The following is a 16,076-nucleotide window of genomic DNA, read 5'->3' on the forward strand; positions in this document are numbered from 1 at the left end:
GTAGAAGGTGGTGCAAAGCCCCTTGGGTTGTGCCCTTCAAAATACAGCCAGGGAGCCACTCCTCATTGTAGAAAGAGGCTGTGCTTTTGAAAGTGAGAAATGCTGAAGAAATAGACCATGAGTAATATGAAGGAATTCTGTTCTGAGATGTGGTGTCTGCTATAACTTTGGTGATGATGTCGGGGTAATGGCTTCAGTGATACTGACTACATTCATGTCCCAAACCCACTGTTGCAAAATTTCACTGCAGGATGTTCATTAAAGCTTACTCAGAATAAACAAAAACGTTCATCTATCATGCTAACTAGTATCAGTTATAAAAAAGGAGATACAGGATAGTGGCTTATCTCTTATGTCTGGCAATTAGCCATGACTGAACTGCACTCATGTCACATTTTTAATGCAGTACAAGTACACCTGACTCTTTAAAAGCCAGAAAGGAGCCATGGTGCTGGGCACTAGGCAAAGGACACATGACAGACATAAACTGTGCCTTCCTGGCCTGTGGGTTAGCAAAAAACATAATATATGAGCAAACAGACTGAAAAATCATTGAGAAGTCTCCTTTTATTGAATCAAAGCAATATGTTGCAATACACAAAAATTGATTCTTTCAAGCTTCCAGAGATATTAGAGAAGCATTATAGAGAACATCACACTTGCCACTAATTCTTAAAAAAACCTGACAACTCAAACCTCTAAAAAAGGAAGCTTTTGAAGCACTTTTGATAGTACTGTTTTAATACATTTTGAGGAGATAGGAGTTTCTGTGCAGCAACTTATAAATACTGGTGGGCAGATTGATTTAAAGAAAACAATTACAGTCTATACTAATGAACTTTAAAAAAAATCATACATTTTTGTGAAGATGAAACAACAGATGGAGAAGGGACGTTAGACTGTGATCCTTTATGGGCACATTTTGAATAGACTAGATTTTCTTACTCTTAACTGAAAGTCAGTGGTGAAAGTAATGAGGTAATGTAATGCTTTACCTTTCTTGTCTTTCATAATAATTTAGTTCAAGCAAGCTTTAGGAAAATCACACTTTTATTTCAAGATCCAAAAGATCAATACAGCAGTATACATTTAGTGCTTGAGGGAAAATTTACTAAAAATCGTTTCATGATGAAAATGCCAAAGGCAGATGCTTTTGTTCAATCTGTTGCTTTGAAGGGACGTTGTAATCTTAATTCCACATTAAAGACTTATGGCCATTATATCAAACAAAGGCAGTAGGGGTCCCTGTAGAATGATTCTATTAAAAAAACCCCACAGTATTAACACATCTTAGCATAGCAGTCTGTATAATTACTTTGGACTAACAGCTGATCCTACAATGTATGAAAGACTTTGACTCAAATACATACAAAAGCTATTCTGTTGTTCTTTGCCTAGCCAGTGCTCCCCCATCCAAGCAAAGAGGCTCACAAATGCTTCAGCCAGCAATGTTCTACCTTCCAAATTTTTGGAGGAACAATCAGCAGAAAAACAGATCAAGCTGAACTTAGAACAATTCCTGTGCTGATAAATCAGCATTTCCCATTTCTGTTTTTGTGGTGGCACATATGATACAGAAGCTTTCTGGATATTTAGAAAATCAGTTGAGACTTGTATTGAAATCATAGATCAAGTAAGGATTTGCTAGGGAGGGTGACCCTAGTCACTGAGCATTAGACCCTGTTCCCCACTTCACATCAAGGTATTGGCAGCTCAAGACTTCTTACTGTGGTACCATGTTCTCAGTGTGGCTCTGTGATCCTTCACAGCAGTCCCAGATGATTTGGTCTCTCAACAACTGCATTTTCCCAAAGCACAAGAGAAGTTCAGACACTGCAGCAGCCAGAGAGTATTTAGCTCCAGTATTTGACACCACTCTAGGCTGGAGGGCAGAAGGAGAATTGATGCTCCCCAAGCACATGCTGTGACTACAGCTGCAGCATCCTTCCTTTTCCACTAGTACATGTTTGGACTGCATCCGCCCTTGCTAACTTTGTATTTTCATCTATTGTACTCTAAAACCAGGAGCAAATGCCTTGACCTGTATTCACAACACTTGTGTAATTTTCATGTGATAAAAGGAAGTCTATAAACCTAACATTATTTGTTTTCAACTGAGATAATAGAAGCCATCAGCACTGATGTGCTGGACTCTAAGATCCTGCCTGGACAGCAGTATGAACAGTTGAAATACAGAGGGCTAGCACAGAATCCCATCACATGTTGCAGTCTTGCGTCTCTTGTACATCCAAACTGCTACAGTGGGAATTTTGAATTGCAAAATCAGGCCTTCAGCATGAGAGAGAATGTTCTTGCTCACGGAGAGAGTCCTACTGGGAGATGAGTGACAGTAATGGTCAGTCAAACCTTGCTATAGAGGGAAGTGTTCTAAACTCAGCCTTTCAAATATTAAGGTTTACTACTCTCAGTTGCAGAGTCAATTGCAGCATGGAGAGAATCACAATTGTCTATGTGTGCAATAAAGCTGGGCTTGCTCCCAGTCTGGCAGCCAGTGTCATTCCTGTGGCTGGCATTTCAAGTATAGCCACCTTGCAAATGAGTTTAAGTTTTGCACAGTGTAGCAGTTTCATTGTTTCAAATCCTGAGACAGAAGAACAGGATATTTCTTTCCCCCTAATGAATGTAGTCTTATTTCCTGCTGAGATTTAATACACTGCAGGTAACTTCTAGATGTGGTGATTGTTTTTGGAAGGCAGGTAAAATGGCCAAGAAGAAAATTAAAATAAACAGGACAGAGACCCAGAAAACCCATTTCAGAGAGTAGATACTACAATGCAGAGGACAAGTGTAGGGATAGAAAAGGGGAGCAGGGAAGGATGAGTGCCCAAAGCCACTAATGACAGTATTTGGAAGAGTGCCTTGAAGGCTTTAGTCTTTTCTCTTTAGTCCTGAGAGGAGAAGGAAAAGAGAACTTCCCAGCCTCTTCCCAGTGGTTCTGCTGGAACCTAAGCAGAAGGAAGCCCCTCTAGGGAATTGAAAGCAGTAAAATATTTCACTACAGTTCACTTTTTTTTTTTTCTTCAGTCTGCAAAAACTGAGGGAAGTTTTTTGAAATTCAACAACTATTTCTAAAATGGGGCTTTATCTGTGAACCTGGACCCCAAGTTAGGTATTGTTCCTTGTCACATGTGCAGTTCATGAAAAAAACTTTTCATTATGTATTTTGTACTAAGGGTCTCTGACTCTTGGACATAAAAACATAAAGAGCTAGAGAATGACTGCTTGAACTTTTCTAGTTTTATCAGTTTACATGTGGCTATCCAGACTTCCCAAAATCAGTCTTTGCCTGTCACTGCCCTGCAGCTCTCAGACACCACTCCAGAGCCAGCTGTGCATGAGTAGCTGCAGTTTTCTCGCAACTTCTAGAGGACAATATGACCAAATGAGAAAAAGGGGCTTAATTGTGCACGTGTGCACTGATTTCTCATAACACACATGAACTTTAAGCTCCATGTATTTTATGATCATACTCTGCCTTTGCGGTGTCCTGCATTTCCTCTCTTTCCCAAGCGTTTGTGGTGGAAGCAGCCCAAATATTTCAGGTATCACTTTATTTTGAGATCGGTGCCAGACCAGCCGAGCAGTGGCATTCCTGAGCAGCCCCGGAGCAAGGACTTACACTGTTTCCAGGAAGGGAGGGTTACCTGCCCGCCCAGAGCTGCGTCTATCGCTGCACACAGCAGCGGACCCTGTGTTCAGGTCACCGAGCAGAGCTCCGACCTCTCATCCTTATCTGGTGTTTCATGTCCTGCCTGTTTGCTTTTGCAACTGCATCGAGTTACTTGCCATGTGAACCCTGGACGATGATAGTTTCTTCAGGTATCTTATAATCTTGAAACAAGAAAAGTAATTTTGAGGCAAGAACAAGTAATTTTGGGTTCTGATAAAATCGGTGTGAATAGGGATACACCAGCAGAGTGGAGCGAGCCCAAGGGCTGCTGATGGCTCCAACACGCTATCCCCCCAAGGTGCTACTGTTAAACACCTTCACCGCTTCAAAATGCCGGTGGAAAACATCTCTTCCAGGGATTACAGTAGGACTGCACAGGAAGTAGATTTCTGAACAACCATTAATTGAGGAGAGGTTAGCGGTGGGGAAGCAATCCCCGTAAAAGGTTGTATTTACATTATGTTATATTGGCTTCGAGGCCTGGAATGTTCCTTAGAAGCCAGCACGCGTGGGGAGGGCCGGAGATGGTCCCTCAGGACGACACCCGCCGGGGTCGGGGGCGGGTCCCGGTGCGGTGCCAGCCCGGCCTGTGGCGGGGCCGTGAGGGCAGCACGGGTCAGCCGTGAGGGGAAGGTGGCGGGGCCGTGAAGGCAGCGCGGCGGGGCGTTCGGGGAAGGCGTCGGGGCCGTGAGGGGTGCGCGGTGGGTCAGCCGTGAGGGGAAGGCGTCGGGGCCGTGAGGGGTGCGCGGTGGGTCAGCCGTGAGGGGAAGGCGTCGGGGCCGTGAGGGGTGCGCGGTGGGTCAGCCGTGAGGGGAAGGCGGCGGGGCCGTGAGGGCAGCGCGGCGGGGCGTTCGGGGAAGGCGGCGGGGCCGTGAGGGCAGCGCGGCGGGGCGTTCGGGGAAGGCGGCGGGGCCGTGAGGGCAGCGCGGCGGGGCGTTCGGGGAAGGAGGCAGGGCCGCTCCGCCCGCCCCGCGCCGCGGCGGGGCCGCCACGTGACCGCGCAGCGCCGGCGAGCGAACATGGCTGCGGCGGCGGGGTGAGTGCGCGCCCGAGCGGCACCGGGACCCCCGGAGCGCCCGGCACACCCGACCCCCGGCACCCCGCTCCCTGCCGAGGGCACGGCGCGGCCGCTGGGGGCTTGCGGGAGGCCCACTGCGCCGGCGGTGTCCCCGGCCGGCGGCGGGGCCGGGCCGGCAGGGTATAGGCTGGCGCCGGGCTGCGTGCTCCGTTCCCGGGGTTCTCCGAAAGGATTTCGGGTTTTGCGCGGGGCGGTGAGAGAGCTGTGAAGGGTCCCACGGGCGGGTTGGGTCGCAGTGCCTCGTCCCGAGCCGTGCGTTATCCTTTAAGTTGTCTCAGGTTTGGAAGTGATGCTTAAAGGCGGCTTGGATTACATAGCACGAGGGTTTTCCCACATTTTATAACAAAATTCAGCCATTTCATCCCGTGCTGTAAGAAGGTGCCATTATAACTGTATGAAAACGAAGGGAGAAGTTTCCGAAGTTGCCGAGGACGGGTCAGGCTGGGGCTCGGCTGTGGCGCGGGGCTCGGGGAGGTCGCTGCCCCGCGGGTGCCCTCGGGCCCGGTGTCCCGGCGCTGTCCGGGCGTTCCCTGCCCCGGCCGCTCCTGCCCGGCCCCCGGCGCCACCCTGGGCTGCGCTGGCAGGAAGGACCTGGAGGGCGCCGCGGCTGCAAATGTGAACTTTACCAGAAGCACTGAGTTGGCCGTGAAGAAAATACCCATTTTATACCTTGAAGAGCCGTAGTTGCTTTTACTGTTTGGTTGTATCGCCTGTTTCCTTGGGCTGCTGTTAGCGAAGGCCTCTCGAGCTTCACATATGGGATGTGGAAACACCATTGGAAATTGTTTATGCTTCAGGCTGGTGTTGATGGATCTGTTGCTCAAAACAAACAAATAAATAAGACCCAGTCAATAAACAAGTGATAATTTACTAAAAAGTAGTTTCAGTAGTTTCTCATCTTCATTGAAATCTGGATCCTCTCTGTGGGATCTCAGGAGAACAGAAATGTCAGTCCATTAATTTTCTACTCAAAAAACCCAGAAGTACAAAAGGTTAACTGAAAAATGGTAGGAAAACCATAAAGGAAATAGGAGTTTTGGTTAGTAGTGTGTTCTGGTGGTTGCTTTACAACAAATCCAAAATGTTAGATGAATCATATAGTACCAGAATGTACGCTCTTTAAAATACAAAACTTCTGAAATAATCATTGAAAATCAGGAGCTCCAGGCAAAAGAAAAATATCCTTTAAAGAAACAGATGTAGTTTAATGTTCCTAGCTATATTTCACTTGCAGTATAATAAAATAAAAGAGCTCGTCTGTGAGCTTGGGCCTATGTGATCATAAAAATTGTATGTGACAGCCAGCAGGAAACTGTCAACTACTGTGGGAGGCCTTTACCAGACTGAGCAGTGGTTGAATGCTGGTACCAGACTGGAGGAAACAAGGGAGCTGAGCTTCTCTTGCCCTGTTTTGTTCTTGCCAGTATCCACTTTTGACAATGGCTAAGGTTTATTTGCAGAAGCTTGCATAGCTTCTGCAGAGGCATGCACCACAAAGCAGTGCTTGTATCAAATGCACTTCTGTTTCAAATGTGTAACTTCACATGAGAGCTTTGGGTTGTTGTGTGGCTGGACATGCTGGAGTCCTTGTGCTAACAGAAGAAGCTGACCTTGAAGGGCCAGCCAATGTGTTGTATTAATTCAGTTCTGATAACTGCTGAAGCAAGTCCAGAGGAGGCCACGAAGTTGATCAGAGGACTGAAGTGTCTCGTAAGAAGACAAGCTGAGAAAATTTGGGCTGTTCTGGAAAGGAGAAGGCTGTGTGGAGGCTCACAGCATCTCCCTGTGTCTGAAGGGGTTCCAGGGAAGCTGGAGAGGGACTGTTCATCAGCAGCTGCAGTGATAGGGCAAGGAGTAATGGGCATAAACGGAAAGAGAGCAAGTTTAGGCTGGATATTAGGAAGAAATTCTTAACTGTAAGAGTGGTAAGATACTGGAACAGGTTGTCCAAGGAGGCTGTGGATGCCCCAGCACTGGCAGTGTTCAAAGCCAGGCTATGCAAAGCTTTGAGCAGCCTGGTCTGCTGGGAGGTGTCCTTGCCCATGACAGGGATGTGGAACAAGATGATGTTTGAGGTTTGTTCCAACCCAACCCATTCTATGATTCTGTGATTTTTGTGTCTTGTGGGATATAACTGAGTGATTAGAGATCATGGACCAAAATTAAAAGCTTGTAGCTTCTTCTCTAAAGACAATTTTGTGGCAGTTTTTTTCCAAGGCAAAGACCATAGTTTTACACTGTTTACACCGTAATTGCATGTGTATTTGTAAGGTTGATACACATGAGGCACTTACATATGTGTACCCACTCAATTTGCTACAAGTCATTGAACAGCCAGTCCTGTGTGTGACATTTTCTTTCTTGTGATCTTGAGTATTATGAGAGTTCTGTTTCCCAGTTTTTATTTGCCATGGAAAGCCGGGTGTACAGCCATACATCTTCTTGTAAGACTTAAATGCCCCTGTCAGTATTGTGTCTGAAAAGAGCTCTCTGTGTTAGCTGTGGAAAGCTCGTGCATAGCTCATGTGTGCCAAGTGAGTGGATCTCTGCAGGCAAAGCAGCACCTGTTGTTCTGCCATGTTTGTCAGTCCATCCATGGGGTGCCATCAGTTTGGTATCTGGGTGCTTGCAGGAGAAAAAACAGAACAAGAGCTGTGGAGGAAGCAAACTCCTCCTTGAATATTCTCTCTAAAACCTAGCTGGTTTTCTCTGCAGAATTCCAGTTGTGATAGTTGGTGTATTTCCTGGTGTATTTCCGTCCGAGGTATGAATTAACATGAGTGCTCAGCAAGAGCCTGAGAACAGAGCAGGATTTGCAGCAACACTCAGCCCAGCTCTCGGGTCCTGCAGCCCTTGCTGCAGGGTCCAGCATGCTCAGCTCTTGTGATTTCTACAGTAGCCCTAAAACAGATAGCAAGGCCATGGCCCTGGAGAAACTGTGCCTCTCTAAAGCAGCTGCAGAGGCCATGCTCTGCTGTGGGTTAATATTGTGGCATCATATTCAGACAGGGAAAGTGGGATGTGTTATGTCCAAGGAAGAACATGCTTTCACTTAGAGAAAACGTGCACAAGAACTATCGTTTTGCACTAGAATGCAGTTTAGCTGCAGCATTAAGATCCCAGTAAAAGGCACACTCCAATGGCTTGTTAAAACTACTGGTATGAATTGCTGCCTGATGTCATTATTTCTCCTTAAGGGTCGTTTGGATTGTCAAAGGTTTTAAGTGTAATAAAAGCATTAATATTAGACTTAAGGGAGATGAAAATGTGCCTTTGTACAGCTTCCTATGAACTCCAGGGTGTAGGAATAGGCCTGGAGGAGAGAGGTCAAAGTTCTCTCTTTTTTCTTTTTTTTTTTTTTTTAATCACAGAAAAAGATTCCTAAACTTATGAAGCGAGTAAAATTGCAATGAAGGTGACTTTTTTCCTTCCTTTGAAGCAGAACATGAGACAGGCTTTGCTATGTCCTCTGCCTGTTAGTTTTTTGGGTTTTTTTTAATCATCAGATACAAAGATCTGAGAGCAACATACGCTATAAGGGTATCTGGTGATGTTCTCTCCTCCCTTTTATAAATGCCCCATAAGGTGAGCATATGATTTCCAGGCTGTTGCATGCACTTACTCTAAGGGATGATCATGCTTGGAGAACAGCGTTTTCAGCCTCATGTGCACTGCTGAATTACTGAGCCACAGCTTTGTACCTGGAAAGCCTTGCCAATTTTTAGTTTGAGGTTCACTATCTGACTTAAAACTGTCAGTCGCTTTTGCTAGGATTGTGTGAACTTGCTTCCTTCTTCCTACAGGCATGGGTGCCCCAAAACAAAAGCTTATGCTGTGCTTCCAGGCTGTGCTGATGTGCTGTAACCCTTGTGATGATTACCTGCCTTGGTGAGGGGTTGTCAGGTGTGTGTTGGAAGGAATAAAAATAAACACATTTGGGTTTTGTGCACCATCAGCTGAACTTGGAAGCAGATAGTTTGAAAACTGGATTAACAAGAGCAGTCTTTTACCTTCTAAAATTACTTATGCTGTTACATCAAATGGTTATAAGCAAGTAAAATAAAGTATTTTATTAGGTCTTTTATGCTGTGGCTGCAGTAGGAAATTACAGGGTTTACATTTCTGAGGTTGATAGAGTCTTTTAAGGAGGTTATGCAGCTATAAATCAAAGGTTACCTTTCAGATTGCCTATGAAAGCTATATAATAATTAAGATGTGGAGCTTTGCACCTCTGAGGTTAAGTACTTTTGTGGTTGGTTCATTTCTTGTCATCTTAACATAGTAACAAGGTAACTGCACCTTTCTGGCATCTCCTGTAAAGCATAGCTGATAGAAAGTGACCATCCTGTCAGTCTTGGAGAAGCTGAGGTGGGGGGACAAATTGGACTTAAATAATAGGATTTTATGGATAAATTTTATTGATCATCTCTAATACTGAAGCTCCAAAGCATAGCTTTGCTCTATTAAGCATTAAAAAACACCCCCAAAACAAACTGCTTTTAGATTCTTCTCGTATCATCTGGTTAAACTCTTCCCTCTGCTCCATATCCTAGAAAAGCTATAGTGTTTCTACTGGTAAATCTCCAAAAGGTGCACTTACAGACCTGCAACAAATGTGAATGAATCAGCCACATATTCTTGAGGTACTTACAACATCTAAAATTACTTGGTAAGAGCGAGCTCTCAGCTTTTAAACTGTATCCTCACAGTTGCAGCTCTGTTGAGTACAATCTTTCAGAGGCTGTCTGGGCTGTCTCAGCACATTTGTGTGGCCTTAGGGACAAGTGGTGGTACCCAATATGTGCTGCTGTGGCCACGTGTTTGAGTTCAGTCACCGGCTGACGCTGCTTGTGTGTGTTCAAGAATAAATGTACATACATAGAAAAGAGATTAGCACATCCTGTGTGAGTGTGGGAAATGCTGTTGTCCTGTGTCTGCTGTCCATCATCTTTTCTCTCCACTCCCTGTTTCCCAGAAGGACTTGCTGAAGTTTGCTAGACTTACTGTAAACTTCCACTTCTGTTTTCAGCACCTCAGAACTAATTTTCTTCCCTCCTGCTTTGCTCCTCCTCAGCTGACACGGGCTGTAGTCACTTCGTGTTGCCTTACCCAAAGGGATGTGATGAGGGATGTGCTGTGGGCTGGAGCTGCAGCCAGCCTTCTCTGCTGTTTCCACCTCTTTCCTGTGGTACTTGTGTGAGCAATGCTTGATGCTTGCTTGAGAGCAGTGTGTGTGTGTACATCTCTTCCCCAGGAGTGATGAGCCTCTTGTTAGTAGAGTTGAATTAAACTAATGAGCACTGTGCATCTAAATTGTGCTAAACACTATCTTTGCCATTAATTGTCAATTGAAAAAATCTCTTCTAGACCCTCCTTTTGGCTGGGGAATGAGACTTTGAAAGTGCCTGTAGCGCTCTTTGCCTTGAACAGAAGACGACTGTGTGAACGCCTGAGGCAGAATAAGGATGTCCAGAAGAATTCAATTGTTCTGCTGCAGGGTGGAGAAGAAACCCAGAGATACTGTACTGATACTGGTATTGTGTTTCGCCAGGTAAGAGCTGAATCAAAACTTCAAATTTAGAAACTCCCTTCGACTGCTTGAATTTTTAAATGATTTTAAATTATTTTCTCTATCTCTCAGATGTGCATTATCTTGCTTCACTTAAATAAATTGGCTTCTTTATAACATTGCTTCTTCAGCTTTGAGTTGCTCTCAATTTCAGTGCTTTAGTGCAGGCTCATTATCTGTTTTAAAGGGCCTAAACCTGTTCAAGGCCTTACTGCTCATCAGTGTTTGAATCTAATCTTGTAGACAGCAGTGGAATATTTCTTCATTTTTTCAGCCTTGTCTGTGACCCAAAAAACAACCTTCTTTGTGTAATAAAACATATTACAGCAGACTTAAGCTGAATTAATTAATAGAAAAGTATATTTCATGGTTTTATAAAACAGCAGCCAATATCTTGGAATTTACAGCATTTGTCTTCTTAAGTTAGACTCTTCCTTAAGTACCCATGTGTTCTTCTGTCACAAATAGGACTTAACACTTTCTGGGGATGTTGGGGTAAAAGAACTCAAATTATGCATATCCCATACCCTGCATGGTTTCTGCAGCACTTTGTTTTGAGAATTTAATTGAGCTGTTGTATGTTATGAAGAAACAAATACAGTAAATTCTAATTTAGATAGCACGTATCCTAATGTCGTTATTAATCTGGTTTTAGAGGAGATGCACCTTGCAGGGTACTAGACCATATGTCTGTCCTTATCAAAATTAAATCTTGTATTGTTAGGTGTTTTGTTGTTTGCTTGCTTGTTCTAAAATAACTCTTGGCTAAGGGCTGTTCCTAGTTCAGCTTCCTCTTCTCTGGGAAAGGTTGGTTTCACTTCAGTACTCTACAACCCAATGAAGCTGCACTCTGCTTTTGCCTTGTCTCTTGTGAGGTGATTGTTTCTCCCTGATAATACATTCCCATATTCTAGATTAGAAGAATGTATTTTAATGTGTAGTGTCTGTTTATTGTGCTGAGTTAACTCTTTATGGTAGTTTATTAATCTCTGATCCTTTCCAGTTGCCAGCAAAGGGATTTGTATTATTCTAACCTAAAACTAAGCAGTCTGAAAAGGTTTAGACCTAAACTACTTCTCCTGCTCCAAAAGCAAGAGACCTCTTCGAAATATGTGGAAACAGGAATTAATATGTACTGTAGTGTATTTTTAGAGCTGGTAGAAGTGAGGTCTTTCTTCTAAGAATATATTTTGTTTTAACCTAGGAATCTTACTTTCACTGGACTTTTGGAGTAACTGAAGCAGGCTGCTTTGGAGCAGTAGATGTTGATACTGGAAGATCTATACTTTTTGTTCCACAACTCCCTGAAAGCTATGCTGTTTGGATGGGAAAGTAAGACCTATCTTTTAACTGCATTCTGGTGTATCCAAGTACTTTATATAATGTAACTGCCTGTAGAGCTCCAGTGTTGTGTCATTTAATCAGATTCCACCAAATCATGCCCTGGGAATGATATATACATAGAGTGATATATACAAACAGAGATACAAAACATGATCAGTTGATATTGGTCATGTGATAGGAAATGATCCACCACCATCTGGAACACAGTACCCTTAGCATTGGAACCCATGAATCTCATGGTGGCTCTGAGAGGAAGGTGAAACATAAGAAAAAGTCACTACCTGTGTTAAGCCCAAGCAAGTTCAACAATAAAGCAGGCTTTTTCAAGATGCTTCGCCAGTTTGCAGCAGCCTTAGCTAATGAAGCTTTCTGAATGGCATAAGGTAGTTTAGCCTCTGACAGGCTTTTTTAAAACGAGCTCACACACAAGAAAATGTGAATTTAATGCCATTCTATGAGTGTGCCATAAACCTCTCTCCATCCACCTTGGTAGTAAATACTGCACAATGTCACAGTAGTGGAAGAATTAATTTATTTATGTGTTCATTTATTTTCTCAGTCTTAATTGTATTTATACCATCTACCAATTTTTGTAAATTTTTGTATCATCTACATTGACTCAGAACATTGGATTGCTTCTAATTTAATCTTTTGACAAGCTGCTTCACTTCTAATTGAAGCTATCACTTATATTTTAATGCTAATTTTGGGAAAAGGAAAACAGTTGTAACTGATCCCATGTGCTGAACTGTGTCAGACCATATGGCAGGGCATGGCTGCTGTCTTCTCAGAGAGTTTATATGAATTTCACTGTCTTAGACCTGTCTGGGGACTGAAATTGTGATGGCATAAAAATCTGCCTACTGTTGTCTGAAATATTTTAGCTGTGAGCCACACCTGTCTGGGAGGGCAGGTTCTGTAATCCCCCCATGTGTACTCTCAGAAATCTGTTCCCACTTATAGACAAAGTTTTTTCCTATCCTTAGGTTCTCTTCTACTAGTTCAAAACAGTTTCATACCCACACTAATTGTGTCTAAGAAAGCTTAAAAATATTATTGAAATTCCAGCATTTCATTTTGCACTCTCAAACAGAATATTGTGGTGCTTATAACTATTGGCCTATTTGATTTGTTTGTGCAGCACTTGTTATCTGTCCATTTACAGAATTAATTAAGTCTAGTTCAAAGTGGTTTATTGTCATTGTTTGTGTCTTCTTGCAGAGTATAACAAATGGTCTTTGTTGTTTTCTAAATTCTTCTCCTTACCCTTCCTGAATCCCTCTGTTTGAATCTTGTTTTCTCTTCTGTCAGCTGTGGTCATGTACTTTTTCTGCTTGTCAGGAGGAGGATGGGTGAATAACTCATTTGTGAGTCAGTAGCGGTTCTGCTTCATAAGTTGGTTGGCAGTGGGTACTGCTCACAGCTGGGGATTGTGTTCCTTCCCAGAAGATTCAATTTTAACTCAAAATTAGCACTGAAAGAAAAACACAAGTAAACATGCCTTCCATCCACTGCAGTTTATTACTATAGTTTGCCTTGGAAGTGCTTACTTCTGGGCCCATGGAAGGCACTATCTGCCCACTGGAGAAACAGTCGTTTCACATCAGTGAAGCACAAATCAGTGTACTGCTTTGTGTGGTATTTGAGGGATTGGGATCATACAGAGGTCTGCAGCTGGTCTGCTAGTTTGTAGCATAGGGTGGAGTTGTTTTGCCTGGTGTTTATTCTGCTTTCTATTTAAGACACATGTGAATTTGGGCAGAAATACAAAGATTCTCTTAAAATTAATGCAAATAGCTCTTTACTACAATTTTACCACTGCTGTATTACTAAATGTATCATTGGATGTAGTGTTGTGCCTTCACTTCACTGAAGAACACATTTGAGTTGCTTTTGAAGCATAGTGTGGATAATGTGTCATTCAGAAGGGTTAATCTTTTTGCCTTGAAGCAATACAAAAATGGGGCTTCCTGACTCCATTCAGACTGCAGGCTTAGTTTGGCCAAAGCCAGAGCAGTCCCTGAGGTGTTTGCTTGGAGATCAGCACACCGTACATTTACAGATGAGACCATGAGCACTGTGATTTTTCCAGCCTCACCACTGCACTTGTTTTGATGGTTGGTGCTGCATGCTGAGGTGGTGCCTGGGGACTCTGCAGAGCAGATGGGCATGGAGGGGGGGATGCTCCACTCTGGGCTGGGGTCACCCACAACCCAGCACTAAGCAGTACGGGTGTTGAGGGTGACCGCTGCTTTGGAGGTGTTAGGGATCAGGACTTCATGCTGAATGTGTGTGCTCTGAAGATGTGTAAAAATAGTTGTAAGGCTACCTTTCAGAAGCCCTTCAAGCCAAAATAACCTCTGCAGTTTTAAAAGGAAGGAGAGATTTAGTTTAGCTCTCGGACTATGGACCTTCTCCAAAAAACTCCAAAAGTCTCTTAAGGCGGCAGTTGCAGAATTGTTATGAAGGTAATTGCAGGACTGGTGCTCCTACGTTCACGGAAGTGATCAGAACAACACTGCTCTGTTTTTAAATTATGGCTGTGGGCATTTCTCCAGATGTTGGGCCAGCCAATTTCTTCGTTGTTGGCTGGAAAAACCTTTTCAAGTAAGAGAACCACTTTGCCTGTTTCTTGACCTGTACCTCTGCCCCTGTCCCTCTGTCATTTGTAAGGCAGAAACACAGACTCTGAGAATGACTCTGAGCTTAGTGGGTGGCTTTTCTGCTCCTGAATATTTTTCTGTTTTTAAATTTAGAAGGACGAGGTTTAGAAATTATTCTGGTAATATAGGATAGTAAAGTCTTCAGAAGTGTAAATGTTTTGTAAATGTCCCTCTTTCTTGGCACAGTCTTACCTAATCAAGTTTCTGGTGCAACAAAGCTGTTAGCCATCATTTCTGTTCCTAGAAAGCATTGAGTTGGTATGACTGCATGACTTCACAAAGACTTCAGTTTTGCTAATTAATGCTGCACCTGCCATTTACCTCCTTAATTATAAATGACAGAACTAGTCAGTGTGCTGATTAAAGATATTTCATAAAGTAAAACATACTGTACAGCAGCTGCTTTATGTGGAGAGCATGCCAGAATGACTTAATAGCCTTGCCACATAGAGTGTTTTTAATGGAAGACAAAAGGTATTTAACTCTTTCATGCTCTAACTTTAGAAACATATATTAAATGTATTACTCGTTCAGAAAAATAAAATGGTGCTGTGGTGCCCAATTAATGGTGCAATTTCCTATGTTTTCTCTGAAACTCTGCTGGATGACAGGTAAGCATTGCAGATTTAATCTGACTTTAGTTGCACTCACTTAATTGCACTCACTCTAAATTCACTCACTCTAAGTAATGTTTTTCCATGGATTTGATTGAAAGCTATCTGTGTGTTCAAAGTTGAACCTTGGATTAGTGCTTGGAGCTGTAATAAAGCACAGTGAAATGCTTTGCAAATGTTAGTTATTTCTCAGTGACCTAATGAGGAAGCTCTTTAAAACATTGTCATAAATTTCAAGTAGATTGCAACCAAAATCAACCTTTGGTTTTGGTGATTACACTTGACTGACATCAGCAAAGCTGAGTAGTTTTACTGCCTTTTGAAAAAACTGCAGAAGTATATTGTTGGGAGTTTTTTGTTTGTTTGCTTTTTTTCCCCTTAACACTTTTGAAAGGATTAGATACAAGAAAGGAAGGGATATAACTTTTGAAAGGATCAGATCAGTACAAGAAAGCCTCTCAGTCTGTGTGGGCTTTTACCTGTTTTTTCTTATAGACTTTTTGGGACCATGAAAATCAGAAGTTAAGAAATTGGTTTCTTGTTCTCTTCTAAATGGAGATTGGTGAGATTTTGTGGCATTTGTATTTTGAATAATTGCTGTATTAAATTGTGCACAGCATGGTATGTTTGACTGTATGATGGTGATGGATTCTGGTGCATGAATTACTCTTGTTCTGGCAAGCAGAGGGCAAGGTGTGTGGAAGGGAAGCTGACAGTGGGGACAGCTCTTTGGGAAGGGAGTAGAGTGTGTGTGCAGGTTATAGGGAAAGAACTCCAGATTTTCTTAATTGCACTTCTTAATGTACATTTTGCAGGAATGAAGGGCATCTTCTACAGGAGTTTTATTAATGTGGAGCATACAGGTCCTTTTCTCCATAGCCTGCTCCAAAACTGTGTGTCTCTTGGTTTTATCTTCAGAACTGATCTGCCATCTCCTACTATTTTTTATTGTCATTTTTTCTCTAAAATGCTCTCTTTATGCTTCTCTTTTTCTGTGTCTCTCAGTTTGATCTTTTACTGCAGTTTTCACTTCCCAATACCTACTGAATCTTTATTTTGCTGTTTTAAAAACACGCCAGGTTTTAATCACTTTAGGTCATCTTATTACAGTTTTGTA

At 43.0% G+C, this 16,076-nt stretch overlaps 1 protein-coding gene across 4 annotated transcripts in view; it reads left to right on the plus strand.

The window, feature by feature from the left end:
* Nucleotides 1-16,076, plus strand: part of PEPD (peptidase D) — a 219,500-nt gene that overhangs the window by 70,318 nt on the left and 133,106 nt on the right. For 2 of the 4 annotated variants that reach the window (XM_053987233.1, XM_053987236.1), the window contains exons 1-3: nucleotides 4,702-4,727; nucleotides 10,137-10,320; nucleotides 11,543-11,670. In XM_053987233.1, coding sequence (XP_053843208.1) covers nucleotides 4,711-4,727; nucleotides 10,137-10,320; nucleotides 11,543-11,670 — 329 coding nt within the window. In that variant the 5' untranslated portion in view covers nucleotides 4,702-4,710. Of the gene's footprint in view, nucleotides 1-4,701; nucleotides 4,728-10,136; nucleotides 10,321-11,542; nucleotides 11,671-16,076 lie in introns of those variants that run through there. The other 2 variants (XM_053987235.1, XM_053987237.1) reach the window with 2 other exon arrangements.

The sequence above is a fragment of the Vidua macroura genome, chromosome 11, assembly GCF_024509145.1.
Source record: "Vidua macroura isolate BioBank_ID:100142 chromosome 11, ASM2450914v1, whole genome shotgun sequence".
NCBI lineage: Eukaryota > Metazoa > Chordata > Aves > Passeriformes > Viduidae > Vidua > Vidua macroura.